Raw genomic sequence first — 27,708 nt, 5'->3', positions numbered from 1 at the left:
CTCTATTTTCTTGAACTTTTATATTTGCTAAAGAAAAAATATTCGTGTCTTTATTCAAATAAATATTCTAATTTGTTAATTAGATTTAATTTTAAGTTTCGAATAGAGCTTTAAGGAGCATGAAAAATATATTTGTAAGCTCTCAAATTAAGAGATAATTTCTTGTAAGCACTGAAAAGTCCTTTTAGTGATGAATAATATCCATTTAATGACCCACAATATCTGCAATTTTACTTCTTTACAAACAATTTAATAAAAACACATTTTTTGTATATTTTCAGAGTTTATTAGTTCAGTTAGGCCATAAACTTATACAGTTAAATATTCCTTGTATACGTCATGTAGTGTACTATAAGTTTCATCAAATTGTAAATTGATTAAGTTTCTTCTTATAAATACTAAATTGTTCTTTATTGTCCTTTTGAACTTTTTATATTAGTTTTTAAGGACTAATTTACATACTAAAAGGTGTATAAGAAAAAAAATAAATTTTTGGTTCTCAAATTCGATGTTCCTGTTTTATTGTGAGGCAAGATGTAGAAATTTTTCTTAATTATATTTCTCTTAATTTACTAAAAAAAAATCTACTCGTAGAATGTTCTTAATGTAGAATTTTTAGTGGAATGTCAAGTGGATTGAATAAATAATTAAAATGTAAAGCAAATGGTAAGCAAACTTTCATAGAACTTCCCATCAAACAAGCACAGTATATTGGAGATAAATAGAGACACACACTCAAGCCATTCTAAATGCAATAAAATATTCTGTTAGAGAACTTTTGAGACTTGTAGAGAGCAAAGAACAAATAAAGAAACTTTCATGACTCTTAAATCGGTGATTTATTTCCAAAAAGAAAAAGAAAAAAAAAACTTCAAAACTTTTCTTTTAATTTTAAACATTTTCTAATTAGAAGTGCATTCACTCTAGGGTAGAGCAAAAACAACATCACTGATAGAGACAATGGGGGAAAACCATCAGCATGAGAAAATAATTTTTCAACCTCAATTCTTTTAATGTTTTTTTTTTAAACTTCTCTAAAACATGAAAAGGTGAACCTCAAGTTAGTTTTGTGCGAAGGGGGAAGCACATTGCACACGAATTAAGCAATGAAAGAGCAAACTTGCACAAATTTCCTCAATAAAACTATCAAGTTCAGCAACAACTATCATCACACTTCCTCACCAATGAAATTTAATTTAATCCCTCCTCGCTCCTCGCTCAAGAGTCCACCACTACATTCACCCCCTATTTCCCCGGAAGAGCGTCTATGTGCGGAAATCTTCCAACACCATCTGTTTCACGAAGAGATTTACAACTTTGACGCTCATCTCTCAAGTCCTCAAGCATTTTCACACAAGAGCAAATGAATTAAAATTTAATAATTGCCATTGTTGACTTCAATTTTGTCAAAACACACACATACACACAACAGAACTTTCATCCTGCGAGAGTAAGACGGGAAAATTATGAAGGAAACTATTTAGATTAAATCCCTGAATGTGTGAAAATGTTGCAGAAATTGCTCAAGTTTTCCCAGAAAATTTATATAAACATAATATTGATGTGATTTTCCGGTAAAAAGTAATTTTAAAATAATGATGTTTCGCATTTTCTCTCAAGTGGTTGGAGGAAACTTTCGAGGGGTTTGCAACTTTCTCGACATTTTTTAATGTTTGAAAAAATTCACAAAACTGCTAGAAATTTTCAATTTTGTTTTTTATTCATGTTTTTTAGCACTAAAATTCTTCTTTATTTTGAAACGCTTCTCTATAAAACAGATCAAAATTATTTGTTAAAAAATAGTTATTGCACTTCTTGTTTATAGCGAAAACTGCTAAAAGTTTTAATGTCTTGCTTGAAAATGTTTGTATATGATTTGACAAAAACAACAAAAAGCGGATTTTTTATGAAACTGCTAGAAAATATATTAAACGACTGCTGGAAAGTTATCATAGATAATTACAAAATGAATTGCAAAGGTAAATACAACTTCTTAATAATAAAAAGGAAGAGCAACCCAGAAAAATCTAGCAGTTTTTAAAATATTATTTTGAACTATCAGTTAAAGGACAACCAATGGCCCTCAAAGGGTTGATGATAAATAAAAGGTTTTTAAATAAAATCATAAATACATAGCGGATCAATAAATTCTAGCAGTTTCATTTTAAATCTGTTAAAGCGTTGGTATTGTATTTTCTTAGCCATTGTATGTATATCGCCACTAAATTCATAATCAGTCCTCAAGAAATTAATGTTCTAGCAGTTTTGCGAATCTCAACCGATTTCTCATAATTCTAGCAGTTTTTAAAATAATATCTTGTATTGATAAACTATCAGTTAAAGAACAACCAATAGCTCCAAAAGAGTTGACGATAAATAAAAGATTTAAAAAAAATCACAAATACATAGCGAATTGATAAATTCTAGCAGTTTTATTTTAAATCCCACTGTTTATCGCCACTAAATTCACAATCAGTCCTAAAGAAAATAATTTTCTAGCAGTTTTGCGAATCTCAACTATTTTCTATAAAAAAAAAAGTTTTTCAGTGCAATAGACCCCTTGGAAGTTTCTCTTATCGCTCCTTTTCACCATCGTCTCCCATAAAGTTACCTTCATCGTCTCTTCTTTTACAAAACTTATTCTATCGACTTTGTCGTGAGTGTATGGAAAACAGAGTATAAAAAAAGTTTGCCTCGTTATCAGACTTAAAACTTAATTTAGAATTAATAGCACTGCGTCTTTCGCCAACTCCTCTCTCTCTCTCTCTCGTCTTCATCGCAATATCCCAAAGGAGTGTGGGAATTTTCCTCAAATCAAAGCTCTTTTTTTCTTCTTACTTGTAAAACTTCCACAGGGAGGCAGGAACTTACTGTGTGTGGAAGAAGGGATATTTCTGCTGCTCCTTTTACCCCTCATCCAATTTGAGTGCCTTATTGTCAATGCCAACGAATCGATGGGCGAATTGTGGATTGTCGAGTGAGGAAGCCTTCGTTGGTTCGAGATTACTTCCATCAATCACGGTGGGTGGATGAACGGCGATGGAGATGCTGCCAGAGCTGTGCAAGTCATTTGTTAGCTGTGATGGGCTCGTGATTTTCAGGATGCGCCGCCTCTGCATGGTGTCGCTCACCCACGAAAAGATGAGGCTCAGAACGAGTGTGAGGGCCATGCCCAGGAAGGAGTACCACATGTAGCTAATGCGGAACAGTGGGAACCTGTAGAAAGGAAAATTTATTTGAATTAAATTCAAAAAGACGTTAAAATTTAAATGATTTTGAAAAAAAGTTAAGAGAAGTGAAAGGATATTAAATTATTGAGGAAAAAAGTTACTAAGTTATCATAAAAAAGGCAACAAAATGCGTCAAGAACTTTTAAAGATATTTTAGGAAAAAAAGCACAAAGCTCCTTAACTATTTATAGACATTTGTACATATCTCAGGTACCTCAATTTTAATCTTATGGAAGCTTTAAGCCCGATTTTAATCATTTCAGTGATATTTTTAGCACAATAATACATCCAAAATCTCACTCAAAACTCATATTTTATTCAAAATTCTCAAATATTTTATTTAAAACGAAAATAAATGAAGAAAATTCATTTCTGAAAAGCTTTTGCTTGTTTTCTATTAATAAACAAAGCTCTGGGTGAAAGAACATTACTTGCCATGTCTCAAGTTTCCCCGGGAACAAATAGGGAAGAAAATAAATTCAAGGAAAAATCTCCAAATGAAATTTCCTTAATTAATTGAATTAATATAGTAATCAATGCTATAAACAGAGGGAAAATTTAATTACATCATTTGATACGCTAGGCTACAAGTCATGGGAGGTACCACAATTAGTATAAATTGATTAATTAGCTCTCAGCAAGTTAACATGCATAACAAAATTGATTTGCACGTCATCATCATTATATAGCCCCACTCAGAATGGACAAAATGATCAATTAAATGGGAATAAATAATAATATAAAAAATATATTATTTATTAATTAGTTATCAATTAAAAAGATTTATCTTTGATTTACTTTTAATAATTTCAATTTAGAAATAATTTTATTAAATATTTATTTTTAAATATTTAATTTCGCATGAATTAAAAATTAATTAACCACTGAATTACTATTTATTTTGTAGTGTAAACAATTAAATTTTTAAGCTGTAATTAAAAATTAAACACTTCAACTGTAAAGTGCAATTTTCATTTGAATTTTTGCCACCAAAAATTTATAATAATTATGGAGCCCCTTTGACGCTCCTTTCGACCCAAAAAATCATGAAAATGTTGTTGAAAATACGTATTTTGGTCAATTACTTCAAAGTGTGGCGAACAACACCCTCCCCCTTCCAATTTTATTTTCTAATTAAATTCAATTTCTAATTAAATTTAATTCAATGTGCTTTTTTAAAGCTCAAACACTGAGAATTAATTTAATTCTTTCAAGAGCTCTAAATTTTATATTTAATCACAAAAAGTACAGAATTTCTCCCTGAAAAAAAAAAGCAATAAAGGGAATACTTTGCCGCATGCAGAAGGAAGAAAAATATTCTCCGGGAGAGGAAGGAAAAGTCGGATGAGGTTTTTGGTGCCAAAAAGTAATGTCCATGTGAGCTATATGTATGTATGCGGGAACTTCGGGAAGCGTCACATGGAAGGTGGAAAACGTGCAAGAGAGAGGGAGAAAGAGAAGCTGCAGAGAACAAAAAACTCACCCTGAATCTTCATCCTGTGTCCCACTACCCCCAGGCACTGCATCCATGGCTGTATCCGTCGTATTGAGGAAGCACTCGCAGGATTCCATGGATGTGGGTAGAGGCACCACATCCTGGTTGGTCAGCTGTGCCATGATGCCCACATAGAGGATAACCACGAGGGACGTGATACCACCGTAGAAGGCACCCTGGAAGCGTATGAAAGAATTTTTAGTCTTTCAACTTTCCACACGAACACTGTGAGGGGGATGGTGTTGCCATTCAGACAAATACCGCAAATACCCCACCAGAAGCACAGAGACATGGGGGTGGTATGCCTTTCACCCCCTCTGTAGACATACCACCCGCGTGCTATAGCATCCAACTTGTCAGGGCAGAGAAAGTGCACAAACGAGTCATTTATTTATGTTTATATTCAATTAGTGACCACCCCGGCCAACTCCCACAGGCACCACACTGAATTTTTTTTCTTAAGCTCCCCTGGGTGGCATAAAAACTCCACCATTTGAGCTTATTGCCCATGAAAAGACATAGAGGGGTGGTGAGAGTCAAAGTGGCGACACAATGCAGTCTTGCCTAATAAAAATGGCTTTATTTTAACCCTTTCGGGAGCTTCTGTTGAAGGATCTTCTCGCTAAACAATACTGAAAATTCATTAAAAAAAATGTCCTTTTGCTTGAATTTTCAGTCATTTCATTAATTTTTAAGCTTTCCTGAACAAAAGCTTTGGAGCTTTTAAACCCTTGGAGGATTTTGCTGGCCAAAGTGGCCAATTCGACTTCTTTCAATCGTCATAGAATTAAAATCTGCTAAACATTTCGTAATAAATTTTACATCTGTGTATAGGAAAGTTTCATTACTGTCGAAAGATAACTTGGAAAAATATTTTCTTTTGATAGAAAATAAAGATCAAACTTTTGAGGTTAGAAACCTCGATCTTCCAAGTGTTAAAGGAGTTTATTCATTTTTTAGCTTAAAATTCATTATATTTAAAAAAAAATTATTGAAACGGATAATTTTTCTTTGGTATCATCATTGAATAGAATTGCTAAAATAAATACTAAAAATCAAGCCTTTACTGTACCACATTTTTTATTCAAATACGTAGAGCATATGCATCAATGCTTGGATAGAATTTTTCAATTGAAATGATAATCAATGAAAGCTCTGCGGCGCTTTTTGTTGATTTATTTTTCTATTTTAAAAGATTTTTAAGTATAAAAATTAAATATCCTTTAGAATTCTTTTTTTTTTAATTGCGCCCTATTGTGCAATGAAGTATACTACTGCATATGCTTCGTGTACACAGAACAATGTAAAATGTTCTCCATGTCCTACAATCACTACTTCAAAACAAATATATGGATTTTGATCAACTCTAAGAAATTAAAAGAAATACCTAAAGAAATTGTGCTTAAAATCTAAGAAACAATTATTTTCATCCGAGTTTTTATGCTTCAATATCATTTAATGATTTTTTAAAATTAATAATAAATAAAACAAACAATGAGTTCTATTCAGCGACGAAGAAAACCTTTTAAATCTCTGAAATTTGTACTAAAATTTCAAGATTTCAAGCGAATTTCAAAGGTTTTTTGGTCGCTAAATAGGGCATAATATTCAAAAATAATTTAGCTTTGGAAAGTTTTTAAATAGAACAAAACGATGCTGAATTCTATTTTAACTGACATTAAAATCGCTCCTAATCTTTCTATATTTTCTATATTTAATTAGTCTATATTTGTCATTCTTTCGGAGCACAAAAATGAATAAACTCCTCTATTAGAAAAAATTCTTTTAGCAGAAATAATTAAAATTTTTAAAGCAATACTAAAGCATTTAAATCAGCCGAATTGGCTCTCAAAACTTCCCAAAAAAAATCTTCCCCAAATATAGCCTCTTTCTATCTCAATTCCACCCACTATAGCTTTAATTTTCCTCCTTTTCCACCCGTTGTGTCCAGTGGGGGATTGGAAGGCAGCGAGGCGGAAGGAAAAGCGAGGGAGTGTAGGAAAAAGGCCAAAATAAGGAAAATTAACATGATGCTGAGAGCCAAAAAGCTCGACTTTTTGGTGCTCATGCAGTTAATAATTTTAATTCTGATTTATCACAATCTGGGAATTGCATTTTTCCCACCCCCCGCCCGCCCGCTCAGCTGTTGGAGAGCACATTTAAAATTAAACCCACTTCTGTGCGCTCATTTTTCACTTTATGACTTCCATGTGCTTCCTCCTCCCTTCGCCCATGGGGGAAGAGATGTGCTGGGAAAAAAATTGAAATGTTTTCCAACGGAGATCATCCACACACACACATATCGCTTTAGGGGATGCACTGTGGGGGTGGCAGGCGAGGAGGTGGGGTTGGCACAGATATAAATTGAATCCTTTAAAATTTCACCAACTTAACACCATATTGTCCGTGATAGATGGAGTTCCTGACTGAATTGGGATACTCTTTTTTCTCTGTGAGCGAGAAGGGAAAGCTATACGAGATATGGGAAGAAACTCACCGTGCAGTTGGCTCGCTCGAAGAGGATTCCAAGCAGGAAGAGACCCAGTGTGATGCCCCCGATAAGACCATTGAGGGTGAGGGTGGCTTGGAGAATTCCACCGAGTTTTTCCACAATAAACACCAGCACGAAGGAAAATACACCAAAGCTGAGAGAGGGTGAGAAAAAAGAGGGAAATTTTGAACATTTTGAAAACGATATTCCGCATGCAGAGAAGCGTCCTCCCGCAATCAGATTTCATCCTCCCCAAAAACATGAATTCCCATCCCATCCCACCCCCGCATCACAAGCAAAAGGCTAATTTGCAATCCTCACATGCAATCATGCTCTTTTCCCACCCACACCCCTCCCCCGAACTGGACTGTTGACGTACCGCCTGGATTTGCAAATTAATTTCTTGTTCAATCTGCAGTGATTTCCGTTCTCAGCACCAAACTAGCCCCCCCCCCCCCCAATTTGCATCTGCCGGAAACAAACTATATATTCGGTGAAAATTGGCAAAATACATTTGCTGAATTTTAAATGATAAAGTTAATTTTCTTTCCACATGATCAGTATTTTATTCAGAATCAGATATATTTGCACAATCATCACATCTTTGGGACTTTTGAAACTTCTGAACGCATAATTGACAAGGATAGCTCATTTATTGAATGAAATAATTAACAAAAATAGATAAATCAATTTTCTGTTTCTTCTCTGCTAATTATTATTGCAAATTTATAATTCAAAATTTGAAATTCTCACCGGAGGTTTCTAAAAATGGATAATTTGATTTCAAAAGTTTAAGTAGATCGAAGGGAAATCATTAAAAGTTTAGAAAAATTATTCTTTTTAGCATTCTGAGAAATTTTGTAACTCATTTCCGACTAAAGCTTTTAAAAGGATATTCAATCATATTTTGTTTGGATAATTTTTCAGTTTTTTTAAAAAGAATCTATAAAAAAAGAAAAAGTCATTGTAACCCAGATTTTAACAAAGAATAACAAAAATCCGTAAAAACAATTTAAAGAATATAAAACCGTTAAACGAATTTAGTACATTTTAAGCTAAAAAATAGTAAAGGGCTTGAATTAAATACATTTTATCACTGAAAACCAAATGGGCTATATGGATCCGGAAGGAATCCAACAGCCGTACAATTTAAAGTGCAGAAGAAGAAGAAGAAGAAAACCAAATAACATTTTTTTTTGTCTTGAATTTAGTCTTTTTTTGGGTTCAAATTAACTATTTTTTAGGCTTTTTCTCCCCAATCTAACCCATATCTCGGCATATCGGGTTAAAAACAACTCTAATATAATATTTCCTTTCCTTTTTCCCTCAATTCTTTACTTGTCAGTCGTTTAAAGAGAAATATTATAATGAGGAATGCAGTGCTGAAATAAAAATCTCACTGAAAGATAAAACATTTTGATAAAAGATGTCTAAAAAAAATGAAAAGAAATAGGACACTCAAGGAAATTTCAGTCGCGCTTTTACAATTTCCCAGTGTCATCCTTTTCATTTTAGAATCCCTTCAACTAGTTTCATTGAATTCATATAATACAAATATAGAATTTCAATAGAGTTGAAAATGTTCTTGATGAGAGAACAAATTGTGAGGGTTTAATACTCTAAAAATGCTTTTATTAAGAATTAATTTTAAGAAAAAAATAAACTTGGAAAAAATTAATTCTTAAATTTTTGTAAAAAATAATAATTATTATTTGAAATAATGTTTTTCAAATGATTTAAGGCCTTGAAAACATTGAAGAAGATTATATCAAAATCGAAACTTCGACGTAAAATTAATTCAGAAATATTCTATTTGAGCTGCTTCTTTTAGCATAAAATTTGATGCCTTTTCGACTATTTTAGAACAACAAAATAAAAATGAACTTCTTAAGAGCGAAATGAAATTTATGATCCAGCGACGCTTTGAATTCATTCCACAATATAGTTTCCAATATATAGTTTTGTTTCTAGTAAAAATTTCACAAAAAAAACAATCAAATCATCGCTGGAACGAGAAAGCTGAATTCTTTCATCCTCATAACGGAATTTTTAAATAAATTTCCTCCCCTTGGAAAATTTATTCAACTTTAAGGAGCATTTTACTTTCACCATATGCCCTATAATTGACTTTGATAGCAATACTCGTGGAGTTTATTTGATTTCATTTCACTGTTTAAATTGCTGAAAGAGAAAAAATCCACACTTGTGAGGTCCCAAAGGGACTCCACCTACACCTCATCACGATGTCATCATTGCAAAGTATAAAGAAGCACGCGCTTCCGATGGGTAGCTGCTGTGCAAATGCCTCTAGGCCAGGGAGTTCATTTTGCAGCACCTCGGCGGGGGGTGGGTGGGATGTTATAAAAAGATCATTATTCAAACTAAATTATGTGGGCCTAATCCCTCGAGGATTATCTCTTCGGCATCGTGCCTAGCGGCAGAGGCGCCTTTTGAGGATGCCAAAAGCAATGGAAGAGAGAGAATCAAAAGGAACTTCTTCTGTATAAAGCATCCAATCAAATTAATTTGTGCGATTTCCTCGCACTCGTGTATTTGCATTGCCGCGTCTGTTCTCAATAATGCACCCCCTCCCCGCTCCCCCCAAATTCCTCAAGCTTTATGCGGGAAATTCTCAATCGTACCCACCCCAAACTCCCTACCCGTAAGCGTTCTAAAAGTAAATTTACTCACCCCAAAGACAACCACTTGGCGTAGAGAGCTCCTTTGTCAGCGCTGATTTTTATATTCATTCCCGCCACCAGGATGTCTTCGCACGTCACAGTCGCAAGGGAATTGAGAGCAGCTGCCACAGTCCTGCCAAAGGAATCACAATATTGGAACAATAAATGGTGGTGAATTGCATTTGAAATCGTTAAACTATCTCTCTTGCTTTTTGTCTGATTTGTTTTCCCAAAGATATCGCATGGAAAAGCTGCACGAGGGAAAGCTCTCGAGAGCAAAAAAGGAACATAAAAGTCATGCCATGGAGAAAAAATTTGCATTTGAACTTTGAAATAGAATTGCATTACAAGGATGAGAAAAGTTTTCTTTTTTGATTATAATATTTTATTTTTATTTTATTTTAAAGTTTATTTTTCTCTCAATATTTGTGAGCTTTTTCAAAATTAATCACATATATGTACTTATATATAGTATTAGGGGAAACTCACTTTAGAAGCGTAAAGAAAATGAAATTTTTCGTCTTCAATTTAGCATTTTTTCTAAACTTGAATCAAGTTCTTTCTAGGTTTGAATCAAGTACCTTTTTAAGGATTTTCTTATCAATCTAAAAGCCTTGGTAGATTCCGATTAAAATCTTTTCTTTTCTAACAAATGAAATGTTGCTGTAAGATTTTGACAGATGAGTGGTTTTAAATCGTTCTATTGTCGTTCTAGAAAAGAAAAAAAAAAGAATTTGTTGTTCAGGAAAATATTCAGAAAGATCTCTGAAGAGGCCTGGAAAAGTAATTTTATTTCAAAAATCCGATTAAAGATAGAAATAAAATGTCAAAATCTTATAAGATTTTTCCCAGAATACCAAAAATCTTATAACTGATGAATTGTAAGAAAAGAAAAGGAAAGATTTATGTCATAAAATGCGAATTATATTTAGTACTTTTCATGCTTAAATTAAGTACGTTTTGGGCTTTCGTTGCTTATTGTGAGCCTCAAAGCCTCAAAGCTTCAAAGTTTTGTCCAAATAAAAGATTTCGTAGCTCAAATAAGACATTTTAGTCCTAATTTGGCATTTTTTACGTTCCAAGAATATATAAATTTATGTCCATATTTGTTTTATCCAAACTGACAGATGGAGTGAAATATTCTTAACGAAATTAATGTCATTTAATAAAAGCCTAAAATGACAAAGAAATGTTTTTTTTTTGTTTTAAAGCTTCAGCTATCATTTGGACATTTTTATAGACTTATTTTTTTCTTTTTTTTGCAAAAAAGAAAGAAATTAACAAATAGAAAGGCTAAGAAAATATTTATTTAACAAAAAATCTTCTGTTCTTTACGCTCTTTACCCAGCATTTTATTTACACGCAACTATCATTACTCAAACTTTATTTTTTTCTACTTCCAAAGCTTATTATATTACTCTTCCTTGGATTTCTCTACGCCTTAAAACTTTCTTTTTTACGTCAATTCCGTTGATATTTTACTCCATTGTCCTCCTTATAAGCTTACATTTTTCTCTACAAAATTTCTAAGTGAGTTCCCCTCATATAAAAAATACAGAAAAGCTTTTTTGTGAGCAAAATATAAAATAAATTAAAACTTTAAAAAAACTTCTCGTAAATAAAGTTAAATCAGCAAATAAATATGCTTTAAATTTCTCTTAATTTAGGAAATTCCTCTTCTCTAACAATTTAATTAAAATAAACTTTTCGCCAATAGATGTTTCAAAGCATTCAAAGCATGTTTGCAGATTTTTTCTAAATGGAATTTTCAAGAACAAGCACTAAAATTATACAAACAAACACGTCAATTCTACTTTCGCATGACCATGGGGCAAAAATCTTCTCATAAAACTTGTTCTACATTACTTTTTGTTGCCATAAGTAGGTCATCATGATATGGAAATTTGAGTATTTTTCATGCAATCTTTTTTCTCTGCATCTTCATTGCATCCACCTACATACTTCATATCCAATGCTCGGTATGTATGTTGAGCAGAGAGATATTGTATTCTTTGAAGGGGGAATTCTTCGGGTGGGTTTTAATGCTAAACATCCGCGCTTGTATCCGCTTGGATGTGATTTTTTCATGCGATAGTGGGTGTAATAAATCAAATGCTCTATAATTCAAACTTTTCGCAAGTTTATGCGATAAAAGGGGGAGAGAGATATATACTTTTTTGTAGAGGGAAAAAAAGCTTACCCGAGACTTGCTGCAAAAATGCCAGCCACAAAAATGCCACTCATGAATTTAATTCCATTGTACACGTCCATGATGTAATGGGGTAGAAGTTGATCCTGTGCTGTGATTTCACCCGCGCGGAGTGGATTGCACGTGGAGTAGTGGGTGTAGACCATCAAGCCCGTGTAGAAGTTGATGACAAAGACCACAATCAGTCCTGTACGGATGGAGAGAGAAAAGCACACCGTCAATGTGGTGCAGCAATTCAACGGGATGCTTGCACTGTGCTGGTGCATTGTTGGAAATCACTTTCCGGACAATTGACTCCATACACCAGCGCGCGGACATCGCCCTCACCACGTGTTCCCTCCCCCAAAAAAGCTCCCTTCAACCCCCCAGAGAGAGACTTTTTCCCCAAAGGGCATCAAGTGCGAGAGAATCTTGTCGATTGGACCATGGGGGAGTTTGAGGGAATTACTCAATTTCATCCACTGTTGACACACCATGCGGAGGGGGTGGGTTGAGTTCATTCACAGCTGCATTTTAAGCCACCCACCCCCCAATAGTAATCCCCAAGATTAATGATGGTGGCACTTTGGGACAGACAAAAGAGATTTTCGTCTATAATTTACCCATAAGGAATGCGAGACAATCATTGGAACTTGAAATACGACCCTTAAGGATTCCAACCACCACACACCGGAGATTTTCTCATTTCATCCCTAAGAAAATTCCCCCTAAATCCCACCCTCCGAAAATTCACTAAGGAGCTACTTAATCACCCCTTGGAATTATTTAACCAAAACGTCTTGAAGAAAAGCTCCGAAGAAATCGATTCCTTAAGCATCAAGAACATTCAGGAAAGCTCTGCATAATGGTCCAAGGAAATTCCGCAGCAACGAGGAAGCTCATTTCCCTCCCGGGATGGTCAAAAAGCTCTCCATCCGCATAAAGTCAAAGTCCCTCAGATGGGAAAAGAATCCCCCACCCCTAAGGCACAAAATAATCTTATATATGCACTTCATCGCCGCAAAACTTTCCTCTCTATGTGCTTTTGATCTTGGACTAAAAGGAGCTAAGAGTTCAATTTAAAGTTACATGGACGTAACCATTGTCGTCTGCAGGGCTTGATGCAAATGTGTAGCAGCTTTAATTGCTTTGGAATTACATATGTATGTAGAGATGAGAAGATAAAGTTGCTGAAGATGCTTTACAAAGGAATTTTAATTAAATAAATTGAATTGACTTTTATATATATGCATAAAAAAGAGCTTTATTCATTTTGATGCATCGAAATGAGGATAAAGGGAGTCGTGGGAGGGTTTTAGGGGATTTTTAGAAATTCATGCTGCATGAATTTTTAAGTTTTTGGGAGAGAAGAGAACTAGAATTTATCGAAACGTCGGTAGAAATGAAGCTTTTTCATCAGTCTGTTTTTTAAACAGAAAATTAATGTTTTGATCAGAAAAACGTTGCATTTAGTCAAAAAGTGTGCAGATAATACTTTCTGGACGATTTTTGTTTAGAATAATGTTTCATTTTATCAAGAAAATGTTCAATCTCCTCTCCCCTTAAGTAAAATCAATGCGATGCGAGCAAATTCGTGTTAAAGGTATAAAAAATCACTGATTGGAGACGCCTGGTGCTTTAACTTACGAACTCCAATTTGATTCAAAAATAATTCAACTAGGTTTCAATTATTCAATTAAATGAATAAATCACAAAAAAACTCACATACCCGGCGACTCCACTGCACAAAACATCCTAACAATTCTTCTCATCGACAAATCCAACAAATACTAATTAATTTTTAAACCAAACAGTAATAAATGCGAGATTTTGCATCCCAAAAACCCAGTGGAAAATAAACATAATCTCAGTGTTGAAAATTCCGGAAAAATCATCAAATTAATTTACTCGGGAATTGATGTGGCATATTGTGATATAAAATTTATAGGGGAGACCGGGGTAAAAATAGTCATTTTGGAATTTTCAAATGCCAATTTCTCCGAAGTTATAAATCGGAAAAATCGGAAAAAATTAGGGTGGAAAGCCCTATACACCTCCAATTTTTGACAGTAATTTGGAGGTTATCCGATCAGTACTTTAGGAGTTAAAAATGAAAATAGATTTTTGGCCCATTTCCCAAACTTTTGCGTATTGAGGAAAACGCGTTTTCCGAACATTTCCTTCAGCAGTTTTCCCATCTGATAATTTTTCTCACTAGCTGGATTAGTGCAGAAAATGTTGCCAAGGTGTATTTTTCATTAACTTTTAATGATTTTTCTCTACAATTTTTTGAATCAAAACATACCCCTTGGGGTAGATCGGGTCAACCCATGTAAATCATATGGGAGTTCGAAATTTTCGACATATTTTCCATCCATTTGTTGCAAAATGACGTGATTGAGAAAATCGCAAAATTCTCTGTTTTAGTGGATAGAAAAGTGAAATTCCTTGTCGCGGATCAAAAGGTGAGAAGTTTAGCTATCAACTACTATCAATCACTCAGGTGGAAAATCATTGGAAATGTCGGAAAATTCGACCGACTTTATTTAGCCAACTGGTGACTATATTTACCCGCCGCGTTTAAAAAAAGTCAGAAGCGGAAGGGTTTAGGAAAAGCTCGAAAACTCATATTTCCCGTGGAGATAGAGAAAAGTGGTTTGAGACAAAGTTGTAGGCTAGGAAATTTCCTATAAGAATGACCTATCGAGGAAATTTTCTTGCCCTTGGGGAATCCTGCAGATAAGGATTTACGCAAATTGACTATTTTTACCCCGGTCTCCCCTACGCTTGAAAATTAATTATAATGTACACATCACGCAAATTCACATATAGAGTGAGAATATCCATTTTCAAAGCCACAAAATCTGGGATAATTGCTGCAAAAGAATTCCACAATTTAATTCCTTCCAGTGCAGAAATAAATGTGAAATGTGGCATGTAATAAAATAATATTGCTTGGTGCAGGATAATGATGAATTTATCAGTGATATGTATCACATTAAAATAATTAAAATAGGGAAAATGTCAACACACGCCAATTTTCCTTCTATACAAAGTCACTTTCATAGAATTTAGATTTAGATTTAGATTTTTTTATTGCTGAATGTCCAATGGAAGTTGAATATTATTCAAATTCAATTTATTTAGTTTGTTTTCCAGGGAATTATATGGGCAACTGTCATAGTAATTATTTACTCAAAACTAATTCAGGTGGGTAATACAAAATTTTCCAGGAAAATATATTTTATTAAATGGTAAAAAAAATAAACTTAAAATATTAAAAAAAAATCATTAACCTAGAATTCTCAGTTTAACTTGAACCAATTAAAGCTTATTAAAAGAAAGGAGTTTACACGTTTCAGTTAAACGGAACGCTTGACCACTTATGAAGACTTCGAATGGAGCCAAAAGCTCTGAAAAAGCAGTCTTGGAACTTTTAGAGAGAATTTTAATGAAAGAACTCTGAAGAAACACCTGGATTTAATTAAATTCTTATACATTCTTCTTATGCATTAAAAATATTTAAAGAGACAAAAATTACAGTGATTACGTCATTGTTTGTATTTTTAAGCAAACTTTCTGCTGCTTTTTTTCGAGATGATTCCCGTGAAAAATTGTTTTCTTCGATTCCCTAGAAGATTACACATATTTAGGTTACTTCCTCGCAATTTCTTTCCTAAATTTTTCTCTAAATTCGAAAATTGTGATTTTAGGAATCATCTCTCAATGTTTTTAGAAGTTTTCAATTCCTGTTTAATCAGTTACTAATACTCTACCATCCATGTATTTTTCAATTGAACTAATATAATTGCATCCTAGTACCTCTTTGTCCTTTGTCCTCTGCGCAAAACTCCCCCGAAACTACATATAATCCTTGGAAAATTCATCCCTTTTGGAATGTAGATAGATAACTAAAAGCTCGTCGTTTTGCGTCACAAATATTAGGTTGAATTGAACGTATGTAGAAAATCCCTCGGGGATGGCATGAAAATGGAGAGATGGTGAACAAAGTTGCGTGATTCACCGCAAAATGGTATAAATCCTCATGACTAAATCCCCATTTTTTGGCACAATTCCTCCACACACAGCGCTGTGAAGCAGAATTCTCCGGGAAAATAGAAGGATGTGTGGCATTATATTGGGCAAATCTCCCACCGGGAATCGATTGTTTAGTGTAATTGGTGTATAAGTTTATTGTCTCGCTTTTCCGAAGGCTGGACACGCACCTCAATGGCCACTAAATGCGTGATCCTCTTTTGTTTCACCTCTCACAAAAGGATAAATTATGTGGATTTTTTTCTCTGTTCGAGAACTTTCCGGGAGCTAAACTTTCTTTTTTTTTTCGTTGGTTAATTTTTCTTCACAATGGTAGATTTTCCACAAGATTTTCCGTGTTAAGGGGAACTTTTCTACCCCATCTGTTTGTGGTAAAAGCATTCACTTCAGAAGTGACATAAAATGCACAATATAATTGCATGATCGATATTTGCCCCAGAAGAGTAGAAAGGATATTTTGCATAATTCACTTAAATTCCACAATCCTGTCGCTATTTCGTTGCATTTTTAATTTAAATTGAAAGGTGAGAGGTGAAAAAATATGTATGTCAACTGTCAACTATGTAACTGGCATCATACCATACATAAAATACGTGACATAGGGGGGTAATTTGAACTCATTCTCAATTTTAAAATTCAAGTAGAACATTAAATTTTTAAAGGAAAATGTAGTTGTTGGTTTTTACAAGAAAAATTAATTTTAATTTCTATTTTGACGGGATTTGATTGACGGGAGCTTTTAATCCTTACAAAGCGTATAAAGAATTTAAGAATGTAAGTCGTTCCAAAATAAAACGCTAAAATTCTTTAGAAATAGTATTTAAATATTTTTTTTTTAATACGGGTTCTATTCAGAAGATGATATCCCAGATTTAAAGAATTGAATAAGAAATATTCAAGTTAGAAGCATAAATCATATTTTAAAAAAATATATATATGAAAAGTTCAATTAAATGCTTCAGATTATGTTTTTTCTTCTGGGTTTTTTTTAAACAGTTTAAATTAATTTTCTGTGCAAAAGTTTTCTAAATTTTCAGCTTAAATATCATTAGTAAGTAAAATATTTTTAATTTTTACAATAAAATTGACATTAAAAAATTAAATTCTCCATACTTAAACAACATTTAAATGATTTTAATTTCCCCTGATTTCCTCTAAATTAATCGTAATTTTCTCCTTCTACGAAAAGCTTCACGAGTTTAAAGCCCCAAAGCTCGAATATTTGCACATCTAGCATTATAACTGACACATTTTTCAGTTCCTTTGGATTATTTTAAAAATTGAAGCTCAAAATGAAAGTCAACTTGAAACGAGAATTAAAGAGAATTTTCAGATTTCCCAAAGTATTTTCATCTGTTTGTTGAGCATAAAAGCTTCCGGGGGGTGGCATGAGAAATAAATTGAGTTATATTCTCTTCAAAACCACGACAACAGCAGGAGGAATCTGAAGGTAAACCCACAAAACCGCCACCGCAGTATCACCTGCCAATTCATTTCCTTTCATCCCCCGGATCTTCTCCCTCACCCCTTCACCCCACACATTGTCAGTTAAATTGTTAAATTCAATGAATTCATTGAGAGAGGGTGAAAATAAACAGAAGAAGGTACTCACCGAGAACAGCTACATAAATGGCAGATTTTGCCCTGCTGAGCTTTTTCAGGGACATGCATTTCTGCACTGATGCCTGATTTGTGCAGAACATTGAGGTCCAGTAGAAGAATCCACCGATGACCACACTAAAGACCGTGTGCCTCGTTGTGGGATTCACGCTAAAGCTGCAAAGAAATTTCCCCGAAAAACATTAAATTATACTACAATATATTAAAAAAGCTGCGAATTTGAGCTTTTTTTTTCGAAGGTACTCACTTCGCCCATTCAAGTCTGTCGCCTTTTGAGGCTGCCTCGAACACCTCGCTGAAGGTGCCCGAATAGAAATAGCCAAGAATCACAACGAGAACGAGGGAAAGCGCCAGAATACATGCCTGTGAGAATGTCCAAAAATAGAATAAAATAAGTAAAAATTACACAGAGAATTTAGGTATTGTTGGTGAATACAAACGGATCGCTCTCCGTGTGGGGTCGAATAATTCAATTTATGATGGAAAAAGTCAACGAATTTGTTCAAAATGGAACATGGGGGGGGGGGGTGCTGTTTGAAAGTTTATTTTTGGAGCTTTTTTTGCTGAATGTTCCGCTGAAGTAATTGCGAAGGGAATTAAAGTCCCAAAGCTCGTGAAAAAAATCACAAAGGGGATGTTTTGGGGAGAGGCGCCAAACGGACAGAATAAAATCCATATAGGTACTCATTCATCGTCTTTATTGAGAGAGACTCGTTTAAGAGAAGACGTTGAAAAAGCTTGAAATTTTATTGTTTTCTCGTATTGAAGTACTTTAAATCCTTAAAAACAGTTTATTAAATGAAGAAAAACATCGAATTAAGGACCTAAAGTTAGGAAATACAAAAAATTAAGGTCTAATAAATAATTTAAGGAAACAAAAAATAAAAATGTTTAGGTAATTTTTTTTATGGAAATATTTTTTTTATTAATTTTCTACGATTCATTTCAAAATCTCTGTATATTAGTTTAAAAAAAACTAATTTATTTTCTTGAGAAAATTCTAAATCAAATGATGATTAGAAAAATTTACTAAACGATAGACAAACTTAATTTTATAAATTATTTTAAATATTTCTCTTAAAAGCTTCATCTCAAGCTTTTTCAAGAGAATAAAAAATATATATTTATTCATTTTCTTTCACTGTTTAATGAAGTTAAATTTAATAATTCAAAAAATGCTCTAAACTAAACTGTCCATTTAACCAAAATTATTCGATTTTTTGAAACAAATAAATTTGTTTTATGCATTTTTATGCTCCAAAAATTATTAATGCAAATTTTTCAAGCATTTTGAACGTCTATTTCAACGGTTAAATCAGGGTTAATAATTAATTCATCTTCATTATTTAAATTAACTTCCTTTTCATTCATTTACAAATCCCCCCATATCAAGAAATTTTCATGGAGAGGGAAATGTTGTGCCACAAATATTTCTCCTTCAATGCAAATGCGGAAAGAGAGAATGTTTCATTTACTTTGAACTTCTAGAATTTATCTGCAACACTATTTTAGTCATTGATTAGAGACCTTCAAGCACTTGAACTTGAAATTTAAATCACATTTCAATATATTTTTCTTCATAAATTTGCAATTAATTTAATCTTAAGTTGCATTTCAATTTCAGTTATCACCTCTGTATCCTCCCCTTTAATTTTCATGCTGATTTCCCGGTAGCCTGTAAGCTAATTCGAAATCTTCCCTTAATTCCATGAGAGAGTGTCAATAAATTTATTCATTTTATCACTATGCCATCATTGGGAATGCCCAATTTTTCCGCTGTATTTGTCTGTGACCCAATTAGGGAGGAATCTCGGTGAGGATGCTCATAAATTTCCACTGAATGCCCCCCCTCTCCCCGGCTTAATCCCCCCTCGGGCGAGACAATAAAAAGCTCAGTTTTATGTATTCCGCAGAATCGTTGCCCCAAAAAGCTCCTCTTTGCAGGAGACTTTTAATTTAGCACCAACAATTGAGGGTGGATTGCACACGCCAGTAGGGGAAATGGGTGGATTCAACGTACCTGGAATGTGTCGGCGATTACGACGGCCTTCATCCCTCCCTGAGAGGCATAGAAGACGCAAACGAGGTAGATGAGCCCCACAGCAAGCCGCGTATCGAGGCCAGTGGCTTTTGAGAGGGCAATAGCCGGCGCCAGCACAGCCACAGAGGTGTAGAAAGACATCTAGAGGGAGATTTAATTTAAAAAATCAATTTTTGGGGTTCAAAAAGGGTTTTTTGTGCACTCAAAGATGTCTTTTGTTGGAGTAAAAAAGCTCAGAAATGAATTTTTGGTCTTAAAAATGTATTATTTGGAGTCAAAAATATTTTTTGTGGACTTAAAAAAAATTTTGAGCACTAAAAATGTCTTTAGAGGATTCAAAAATGTATTTTTTTGAACCAAAAAATGTGTTTTGTGAACCACAAAATGTATTTTGTGGGCTAAAACAAGACTTTTGAGCACTAAAAATTTCTTTTGAGGACTCAAAAAGCTCAAAAATATCTTTTATCGACTCAAAAATGTATTTTTTGGACTCAAAAATGTCTTTTAAGCATCCTAAAATGTTATTTCTGTACTTAAAAATTAATTTTGTGAACCAAAAATGACTTTTGTGGACCTTATAAATGATCTGAAGACTCAAAAAGCTCAAGAATGTCTTCTGTGCTTTCAAAAGACTTAAAAATGACTATTGAGGACTCAAAAATGTCTTTTTTACACCTAAAATGCATATTTTATACTCAAAAGTGTATTTTGTGAACCAAATAATGTCTTTTGTGGACTTAAAAAGACTTTTGAGCAATAAAAATGTCTTTTAAGGCCTCAAAAATGTCTTGTGGCAAAACTATACAGCAAAAGCACAAAGAATGATTTTAGAAGAATTCTTTGCAAAGCCAAAACTCACCTGAATGATGTAGAGAATCGCCCCGAATATCCGGAGACGTTTCCCAAAGCGAATCCCGAGGTATTCATAGCAACTCGTGAGCTGCATCTTGAAGTAGATGGGATAGAAGATTTTCACAGCCATGGGCAGGACAAGAACCATCGAGAGGACGATCAGGGCGAATTGGGTGCCATTGAAGAACATCTCAGCGGGATTGCCGAGAAGTTCAATGGCCGTGATGAAGCTGGTGCAGAGACTCAGCGCTACAGGACCGAGGGACATTCCCGAGCCAAGGAGGAAGTCCTCAGATGAACCCTCATCGCGCACGCAGAACCCGTAGAAGACTCCAATACCCAACGACACCACCAGCATCCCAATGACCACGGAGTAGTCCCAAACTGTGAAATCTGAGTGCTTCACCATCTCCGGACTTCCACATTCAGGCCACTCATTCTCCGGCGGATTCGTAGTTGTGTCAAGCAGTTCAGTTGAGAACAACCCCGTAGTGGTGTCAAGTCCTTTACTCAGGAGCTCTGTAGTTGTGTCCTGGAAGGTGGTTTCTCTCGTGGTGGGCAAATTCTCATCTGGTGGAGCTGCCACAGCCAGGCAGAGGCACATCAGTGTCGGTAGAAGATGCCTCATTTTTTTGTTCAAATTTTATTTTCGTTGGTTGGCTTTATTCCTTCACCTCCTGTGCAGCATTGCAAAATAATAATTAATTATTCAATTATTTAATTTAAAAAAATTATATTTGTTTTATTAATTAAATGCATAAATCGCGTACAAATTAAGCTCATATTTGTTCATATTACGCGATGTGAAGAATTGCAATTTATTGAAGGATCAATAAAAATATTTATAATTAAATTAATTCAATTTAATTTATTTAAATTAAATACATATTTTATTTTGTCACTTTTAAAATCATTTTTTATAAATTAATTATTAATGTAATGCACTTCATTCTGTGAATTTATCATGGTGGAACAATTGGACAAAAAAGGGTCGTTGAGCCTGAATTACTATTAAACAATTCTTAAGAGATATTTTTGTTAGAAAAGTTATTGTTTGAAAATTTTTTCAGCCATTTTTATTTTAAAAAAAATATAGCAGATTAAAAAACTATTAACTAAATTATTAATTATTAATCAAAATGATAATTAAAATTAAATTTGCAATCTTTAAACATTTCTTTTTATTTTTGCTTTACTAACGTCATTGAACTCTTCCCTAATTATTAGAATGTTCATTTATCAGTTTAAGTTTATTCTTTTATTAAATGAATTTAGGGTCAAAAATTTCTCTCTATTTTTTTAATGAAAAATTAATAAAATAAAATTAAATTTATTTAAAAAAAATTATATTTCTTTAAGAAATCAACAAAAAAATAATCTACAAGATGTTAACATAATCGATTTTTATCAAAATCGGATGCTTAATCGGTTTTTTTTTCTAAGTAACTGAACTTACTTAATGTTTATATTTTTAATTCATTTCCTAGCTGTTTTATTCAATAGTTTATTTTTTTTATTTATATGTAGAAATAGTTCATTAATTTAGAAGACAAAAAAATAGCCTAAATCGGATCTTTTAAAAAAAATTTCAAAGCTTTTCAAAACAAAATTAATTAAATTCTTTTCGTTGCTTCTAAATGCTTTCTTTAAAGAGCTTTACCTAATCTTTTCAATTGTCTATCTAAATTGAACTAAATTTTCACAAAATCTTCAACTCAAAAGGTCATATTTAAGCCACTCTCCACTATTTTACTTAAATCAACACACAAATAGAGAAATAAAAGAAAAGATTAAAGTTTTTTTTTCCTTCAGGTGTTAACTTTCTTTTAAAACCCCCCAAAAGCCCATTAAAATTCATTACGCAAAATCATTTAATTCTCTCAGCAAAAAACAATCACCTCACTTCATCTCATGACGTCAAAGATCGCAATAAAATCACTTTAATTGGTGTCACACTGCGAAGAAAAAGTCACTTCGCAATTTCGCGGCGGAACAGAAAACTTCCTCTCCGGTGCGTATTTTTGGGGAAACCCGTAGAGCGAGTAACTCACCTTGCGCATCGTAAATGGGTTCATTTTACTCCGTATTTTGAACATCACAGATTGGAGGGAAAAATCTCGTTAAAACCGATTTTTTAAATGAGGCCGCGACTTTTGTAAATTTCTCAGAATTACAAAACTTTGAATACAATTTTATTATTAATTCACTAAAAGATAATCAAATGAGCAGAAAAGATGCAGAATTTTGTGCAGAGCTTCAAGCTTTTTTAACGTCTAACTGGAAAAAAAACTAAAACAGAGTGAGAATGAAAAAAGTAAAATATTTAATTAGCCGCAGCTGAAGGTGTTGTGTTAAAGAAATTTAGGAAGTAGAATGAGGAAATATTTAATAACATTTAAAAACGAGATTTAAAAATGTTTTCTCAGGTGGAATTGCCAGCTAATTGTATAATTTTTCTCCTCTTCAGCACACTCCACACGTTACGTGTAGAGGGGGCAGAAAAATTTAATTATTTTCTGTTGAGAATTAAGTGATTGTTCTCTAAACAACGTTCATTCAACCAATGATACGAGCAAAAATGCGGGGAGTTTGCGTGAATTTGAGTCCTTCACTCGAGAAGCAAAAATATGTAACACAAACAATTAATAAAGAACCTACCTACAGATTTTTTTTTACTATGAATGTATTTTACGTATTACAAGCAATGAAGAGAATAAATAAAGAATTAGAAGACAATTAAAAGTTAAAGACTTTGAAATGAACGTAAAGTTTCATTCGTCATGTTTCTAATTAAATAAAATTAAATGCAAATCATCTAGTAAAAACTTTTATTATGTTTTAATGTAATTTACGCAGAGAAAAAATTAATTAAATATACTAAAATTATTTATGAAAATATAGAAATACAAGGAAAAGCTTCTTTTAAATCAAAAAGAAGCTTTTCTAGTACAATCAATTTACCATATTTGCTCTTCGAACTGAGAATAGAATATTAAAAATATCCATAATAACTAAATAAATTCAATTAAACAGCAATAAATCAAAATTATTTGAAAGTGCAGACAATTTGTACCGAGACAGACGTAATGAAAGGTAATTTAAACTAAATATTTCGACTAGAATAGAAGCTCTGGTGAAAGCTTCGACAAATGATCCATTTTGCAGTAGCAAGAAAATGCTTTTAAATCATTCTGGCACATTCTATTTTGATCCAAAAGTGAATAAAGAATTGATTTTGCATATTTCGGTTGATAAAATAAAGGAAATATTAAGAAGCTTTATGTAGTACTTCAGAAATTTTTATTCTCTGTGTATTTGTTCTGTCTCTTCTTACTTATAGATGGAAAATTCTGCATTAAATTCTCATGAAATCGACAGTTTGATTTAAAAGTAATGTTACCTCTAAGAGTATCCAAAAATAAAACCTTTTCAATTACTTTAATTATAGGGAAATCATATATCAGATAGATTTCATATTTATTATAAAAAAAAAACTTAATTAGAGTAATTTATTGATTAACAATTTCTTCTACAAACATTAAGAAAAATTACGAATAAAATTTTATTTTATTTCCTCGAAGAAAAATTTGACTCCATTTTCTTTAAAAAAAAACTTCCTCCTCATTTTATTCCTTCCTCATTTTTGTTTGTTTTATTGTCTTGGAAATAAATTTAATTCGATTTTTCTTTTCATGAAAATGTGGATTCAGGTGCGCACTTTTTGTGTATCTTCAACACGTGCTGCAGTTTTTATTGCATTGAGCATGAAAACCGTGTCAATTGAAGCAATTTTCACTATCAAGCACGAATTGATATCACAATAAAATATCCAACCGAAAAACTAACCACAAAATTATTGCTGTTTTTGCTTTCAGTAACCTTCTCAGATAGGAAAATTAATGTCAAAGAAAATTTAGATATTAAAGTAATTTTCAATTTGAAGTACTAAATACAGTAGAGTTTCAAATAATAAAGGAGTTTAGTGTGGGAAACGTTTCAATTAACGAACATTAAGAGATAAGAAGAAGTATCTATGTATTTATCCATCTAAAGGACGAGAAAGAGTTAAAAGGTCTCATTCAACTCGATGTTAATTAATGTTGAATATGTTTCATAAATTTTCAAATAACGCTTTAAGAGACAATGGGTTAAAATTGACCGAAAATTGAAACATTTAATAGGGTAATGATCAAGAAAATGTTTAAGAAAAAATTTTATTGAGAAGTAAAGATGGGGATGAGGAGTCTCTCACACTGATCTTCTCCAAAATTCTATATTAATCGGTCAAGCGGTTTCATAAGAATAATGCTTCATAACACACAGACTTTTCACGCCTCAGAACAATTCCAATGTAACAGAAAATATAGCTAAAAAAAAATAGAAAAATTCAGATTCAAATCGATTAATCAGTTTTAAAATACTTTAATTAACCCTTAGAGCGTCATTGGGTCAAAAATAACTATAAATAAAAATATTTAACATGCTAATGTACCACGTTTGTTTAAAAGAAAATCAAATACATTCACAAGATTAATATTATAATAAAAAGTAGGGGCGTAGTCAGAAATCTATTCAAGGAAGTGTCAAAGTTTTTCTTTTAATTTTAAAGACGTTGAAAATTGATTGTAACTTTACATTTCTTTGTAAACATTTGAGAATTTTCGACATTAATTTTTGAAGTTTAACGTTTTTTTTCTTACCTTTTTTTACTTTTCATTACTAACGTTTGACAATTTTATTTCATGCTTTGCTAAAATTTTTTAACGTTTAAAGTTTTTTCAAATTTCAACGTTTCTTTTCCCACAATTGACATATTTATTAACGTTTGATGATTCTTTTCTATTCTATTCCAACTTTAACGTTTCTTTTCGAACATTTAACATTCTCGTTTTAACGTCTGAGGCTTATTTTTTTTACGTTTCACATTCCTTATAGTGATTCTGTTTTAATCTTTGATGTTTCAACTGTTTAATATTGCTTTTCTAACGTTAAATGTTTCATTCAAATATGTCATTTCCTCTCTTACATTTAATTTACTTCATAACGTTTAAATATTTATTTTCTAATTTTTCAATGTAATTTTCAGCATGAAAATACTTTCTTTTGCCTTCTGTAAAACAAATCCTAAACTTCCTGAACTCTTAGAAGGTATTCGTAACACCCAACCACCCTCTGTGGCTACACCTCTGGTCGTGAAAGGGTTAAAAATTTCGCGAATAATCCATTTGGCCCTACCCTCCTGTATCTTTTCACTTGATGTCTTTCACTTCATACCGCCCATTTAAAACTTCTTGAACATTCTTTGCACACGCAGCTTTACAAATCCCTTCACTCAGCACACCCAGAACATTCTCGAATTAATCAAATTCCGTTCTACGACACCCCACTGTGGCAATGAACTTTTCTTTCTTCCACAAATCATCGCGGAAAGTGTTGCAAAAAAAATCTAATAATTTACTTTGCACTTGAAACTAATAAGTTAAACTAATTTTCTCCATTTTTTTCCCCTTTAAATGTAAATATTCAATTATGCAACAAATTGCAAATATATAATTATGTTGTTAGTGATCTCTTTGAGAGATTAAACAGGTAGGTTTACGAAAAAAAGGTGATTATTCTGCGGTGGTTGCTCACAAAAAGACAGCAGTTTAGCTATTTTATCGAGCTTTTTTGTGTGGTTTTTTTCCGTGTGCATTTTGAACATCTAAACTTCACGTTTTTTGCATTAATTTTGCACAATAAAAAACTTTTAAACATCACAGAGAGACATTTTGTTAAATCGCGATCTTTTAGTGTGAACCATCCGCCATTTTTCATCGCATTGCAGAGGAAATGAGTTAAAAAAAAAAAGAAACAGTAGAGTTTGTTAATTTTCTGCAATGGCCCAGAATGGATATTTTATTGTGGCCAATTCGTGAAGAGAGTGTAAAACATATAAAGCACATAGACCCCTCAATGTTGCCTCAATTGATTTCACGAGATATCGATGGGATCGCGCACAAATTTTCGGTCTGAGAGTGTTGAAAATTGATCATGATCGAAAAAATGTCGCTATTTGGCTTTCAATTTCTGCACAAATTTGGTTTTTACTGGTTCAAAACGGCTGAAAGTTTTGTACTCTTCTCTCTCACGCGAAATTGTGCTAATTACCGCCACCAATGAGGCGAAGACGCTCACGCGAGTGATCGCGCGAACTCAGGTGTTCAAATAAATCGTCGTTGTGATAGTTTATTCATTTTTAAGAAAAAAAAAATTCTAAATAATGTTGCAACTCACCGAACTTCTGGTACGGAATCCAAGAGAAAAGTACGAAATTGTATTTGCAGGATGTATCCCTGACTGGTGCGGTATTTCATTCGGATTGTGGTTTGAAGGGAAATCCTCAAGAGTCCCTTTTTTTCTTCCTTTCACGGAGTTTAACACACTCACACTGATCACGAAGAGGTGAGAATGAATGGATAAAAAATTACAAAAAAGAAGCGAAGAAAAATGCGCGGAAAAGCACAAAAAAATCACAAATTTTCACGAAGAAATTGTTGGCACACAGAGTAATACAAAAGAAAAGAAGAATTATTTAAGAATAAAATTCTTCCTCAGACGATCGTCCGATTGATCGAAAGTACAAACGACAAATTGGATAAAATTCTGGTTGAACGAGGACTTTATATAAGATCGCCACGGAGCTCCCAAGGAGTGGGGGAAGAAATTCCCGCAAAACGTCGTAGCGGCAGTGCAGAGAGAAAACCGCGGAATAAGGTTCCAAGTCGATTGTACTCCATTGAATTAGTTCGAAGAAGTTTGATCTGGAAATGCGAGTGAAAACGTGGCTTCGGCAGAGGCCCCCATTGCTTCATGCGCGCACCACTAAACTTCCACCAGCAATCCATCAAATTTCCCATCATCCACGATCCCGCGCGCGCGAAGATCAATTCCCGGGTGGAGATTGAAGTTCAAGACTATACGGCATGATCCTTATCTTTATAAACTTTTGTGGTAGTTGATCAACCTCCCACCAACCCCGCGTACGCGATCACCCAACACGATCACTCCGCGA

The 27,708-nt window shown here is 33.2% G+C and overlaps 3 protein-coding genes across 3 annotated transcripts in view; 1 reads left to right on the top strand and 2 right to left on the bottom strand.

Annotated features, from left to right (window-relative positions):
• Nucleotides 1-27,708, top strand: part of LOC129792945 (beta-1,3-galactosyltransferase 5) — a 1,144,668-nt gene that overhangs the window by 675,372 nt on the left and 441,588 nt on the right. The window lies entirely within an intron of this gene.
• LOC129792904 (sodium-coupled monocarboxylate transporter 2-like) lies at nucleotides 264-21,282 on the bottom strand. The gene is made up of 9 exons (XM_055832316.1): nucleotides 20,662-21,282; nucleotides 19,782-19,943; nucleotides 18,009-18,124; nucleotides 17,754-17,917; nucleotides 12,098-12,293; nucleotides 9,908-10,030; nucleotides 7,223-7,370; nucleotides 4,714-4,901; nucleotides 264-3,216 (listed from the first exon to the last, which is right to left on the bottom strand). The coding sequence occupies exons 1-9, from the start codon at nucleotides 21,280-21,282 to the stop codon at nucleotides 2,907-2,909; spliced, it is 2,028 nt and encodes a 675-aa protein (XP_055688291.1). The 3' UTR covers nucleotides 264-2,906.
• Nucleotides 21,243-27,708, bottom strand: LOC129793006 (uncharacterized). The gene is made up of 2 exons (XM_055832528.1): nucleotides 26,931-27,708; nucleotides 21,243-21,331 (listed from the first exon to the last, which is right to left on the bottom strand). The coding sequence occupies exons 1-2, from the start codon at nucleotides 27,008-27,010 to the stop codon at nucleotides 21,325-21,327; spliced, it is 87 nt and encodes a 28-aa protein (XP_055688503.1). The 5' UTR covers nucleotides 27,011-27,708; the 3' UTR covers nucleotides 21,243-21,324.

The sequence above is a fragment of the Lutzomyia longipalpis genome, chromosome 3 (genome assembly GCF_024334085.1).
Source record: "Lutzomyia longipalpis isolate SR_M1_2022 chromosome 3, ASM2433408v1".
Lineage (NCBI taxonomy): Eukaryota > Metazoa > Arthropoda > Insecta > Diptera > Psychodidae > Lutzomyia > Lutzomyia longipalpis.
Note: the sequence above shows the minus strand (reverse complement) of the source record. Positions and strands in the feature narration are given on the sequence as shown.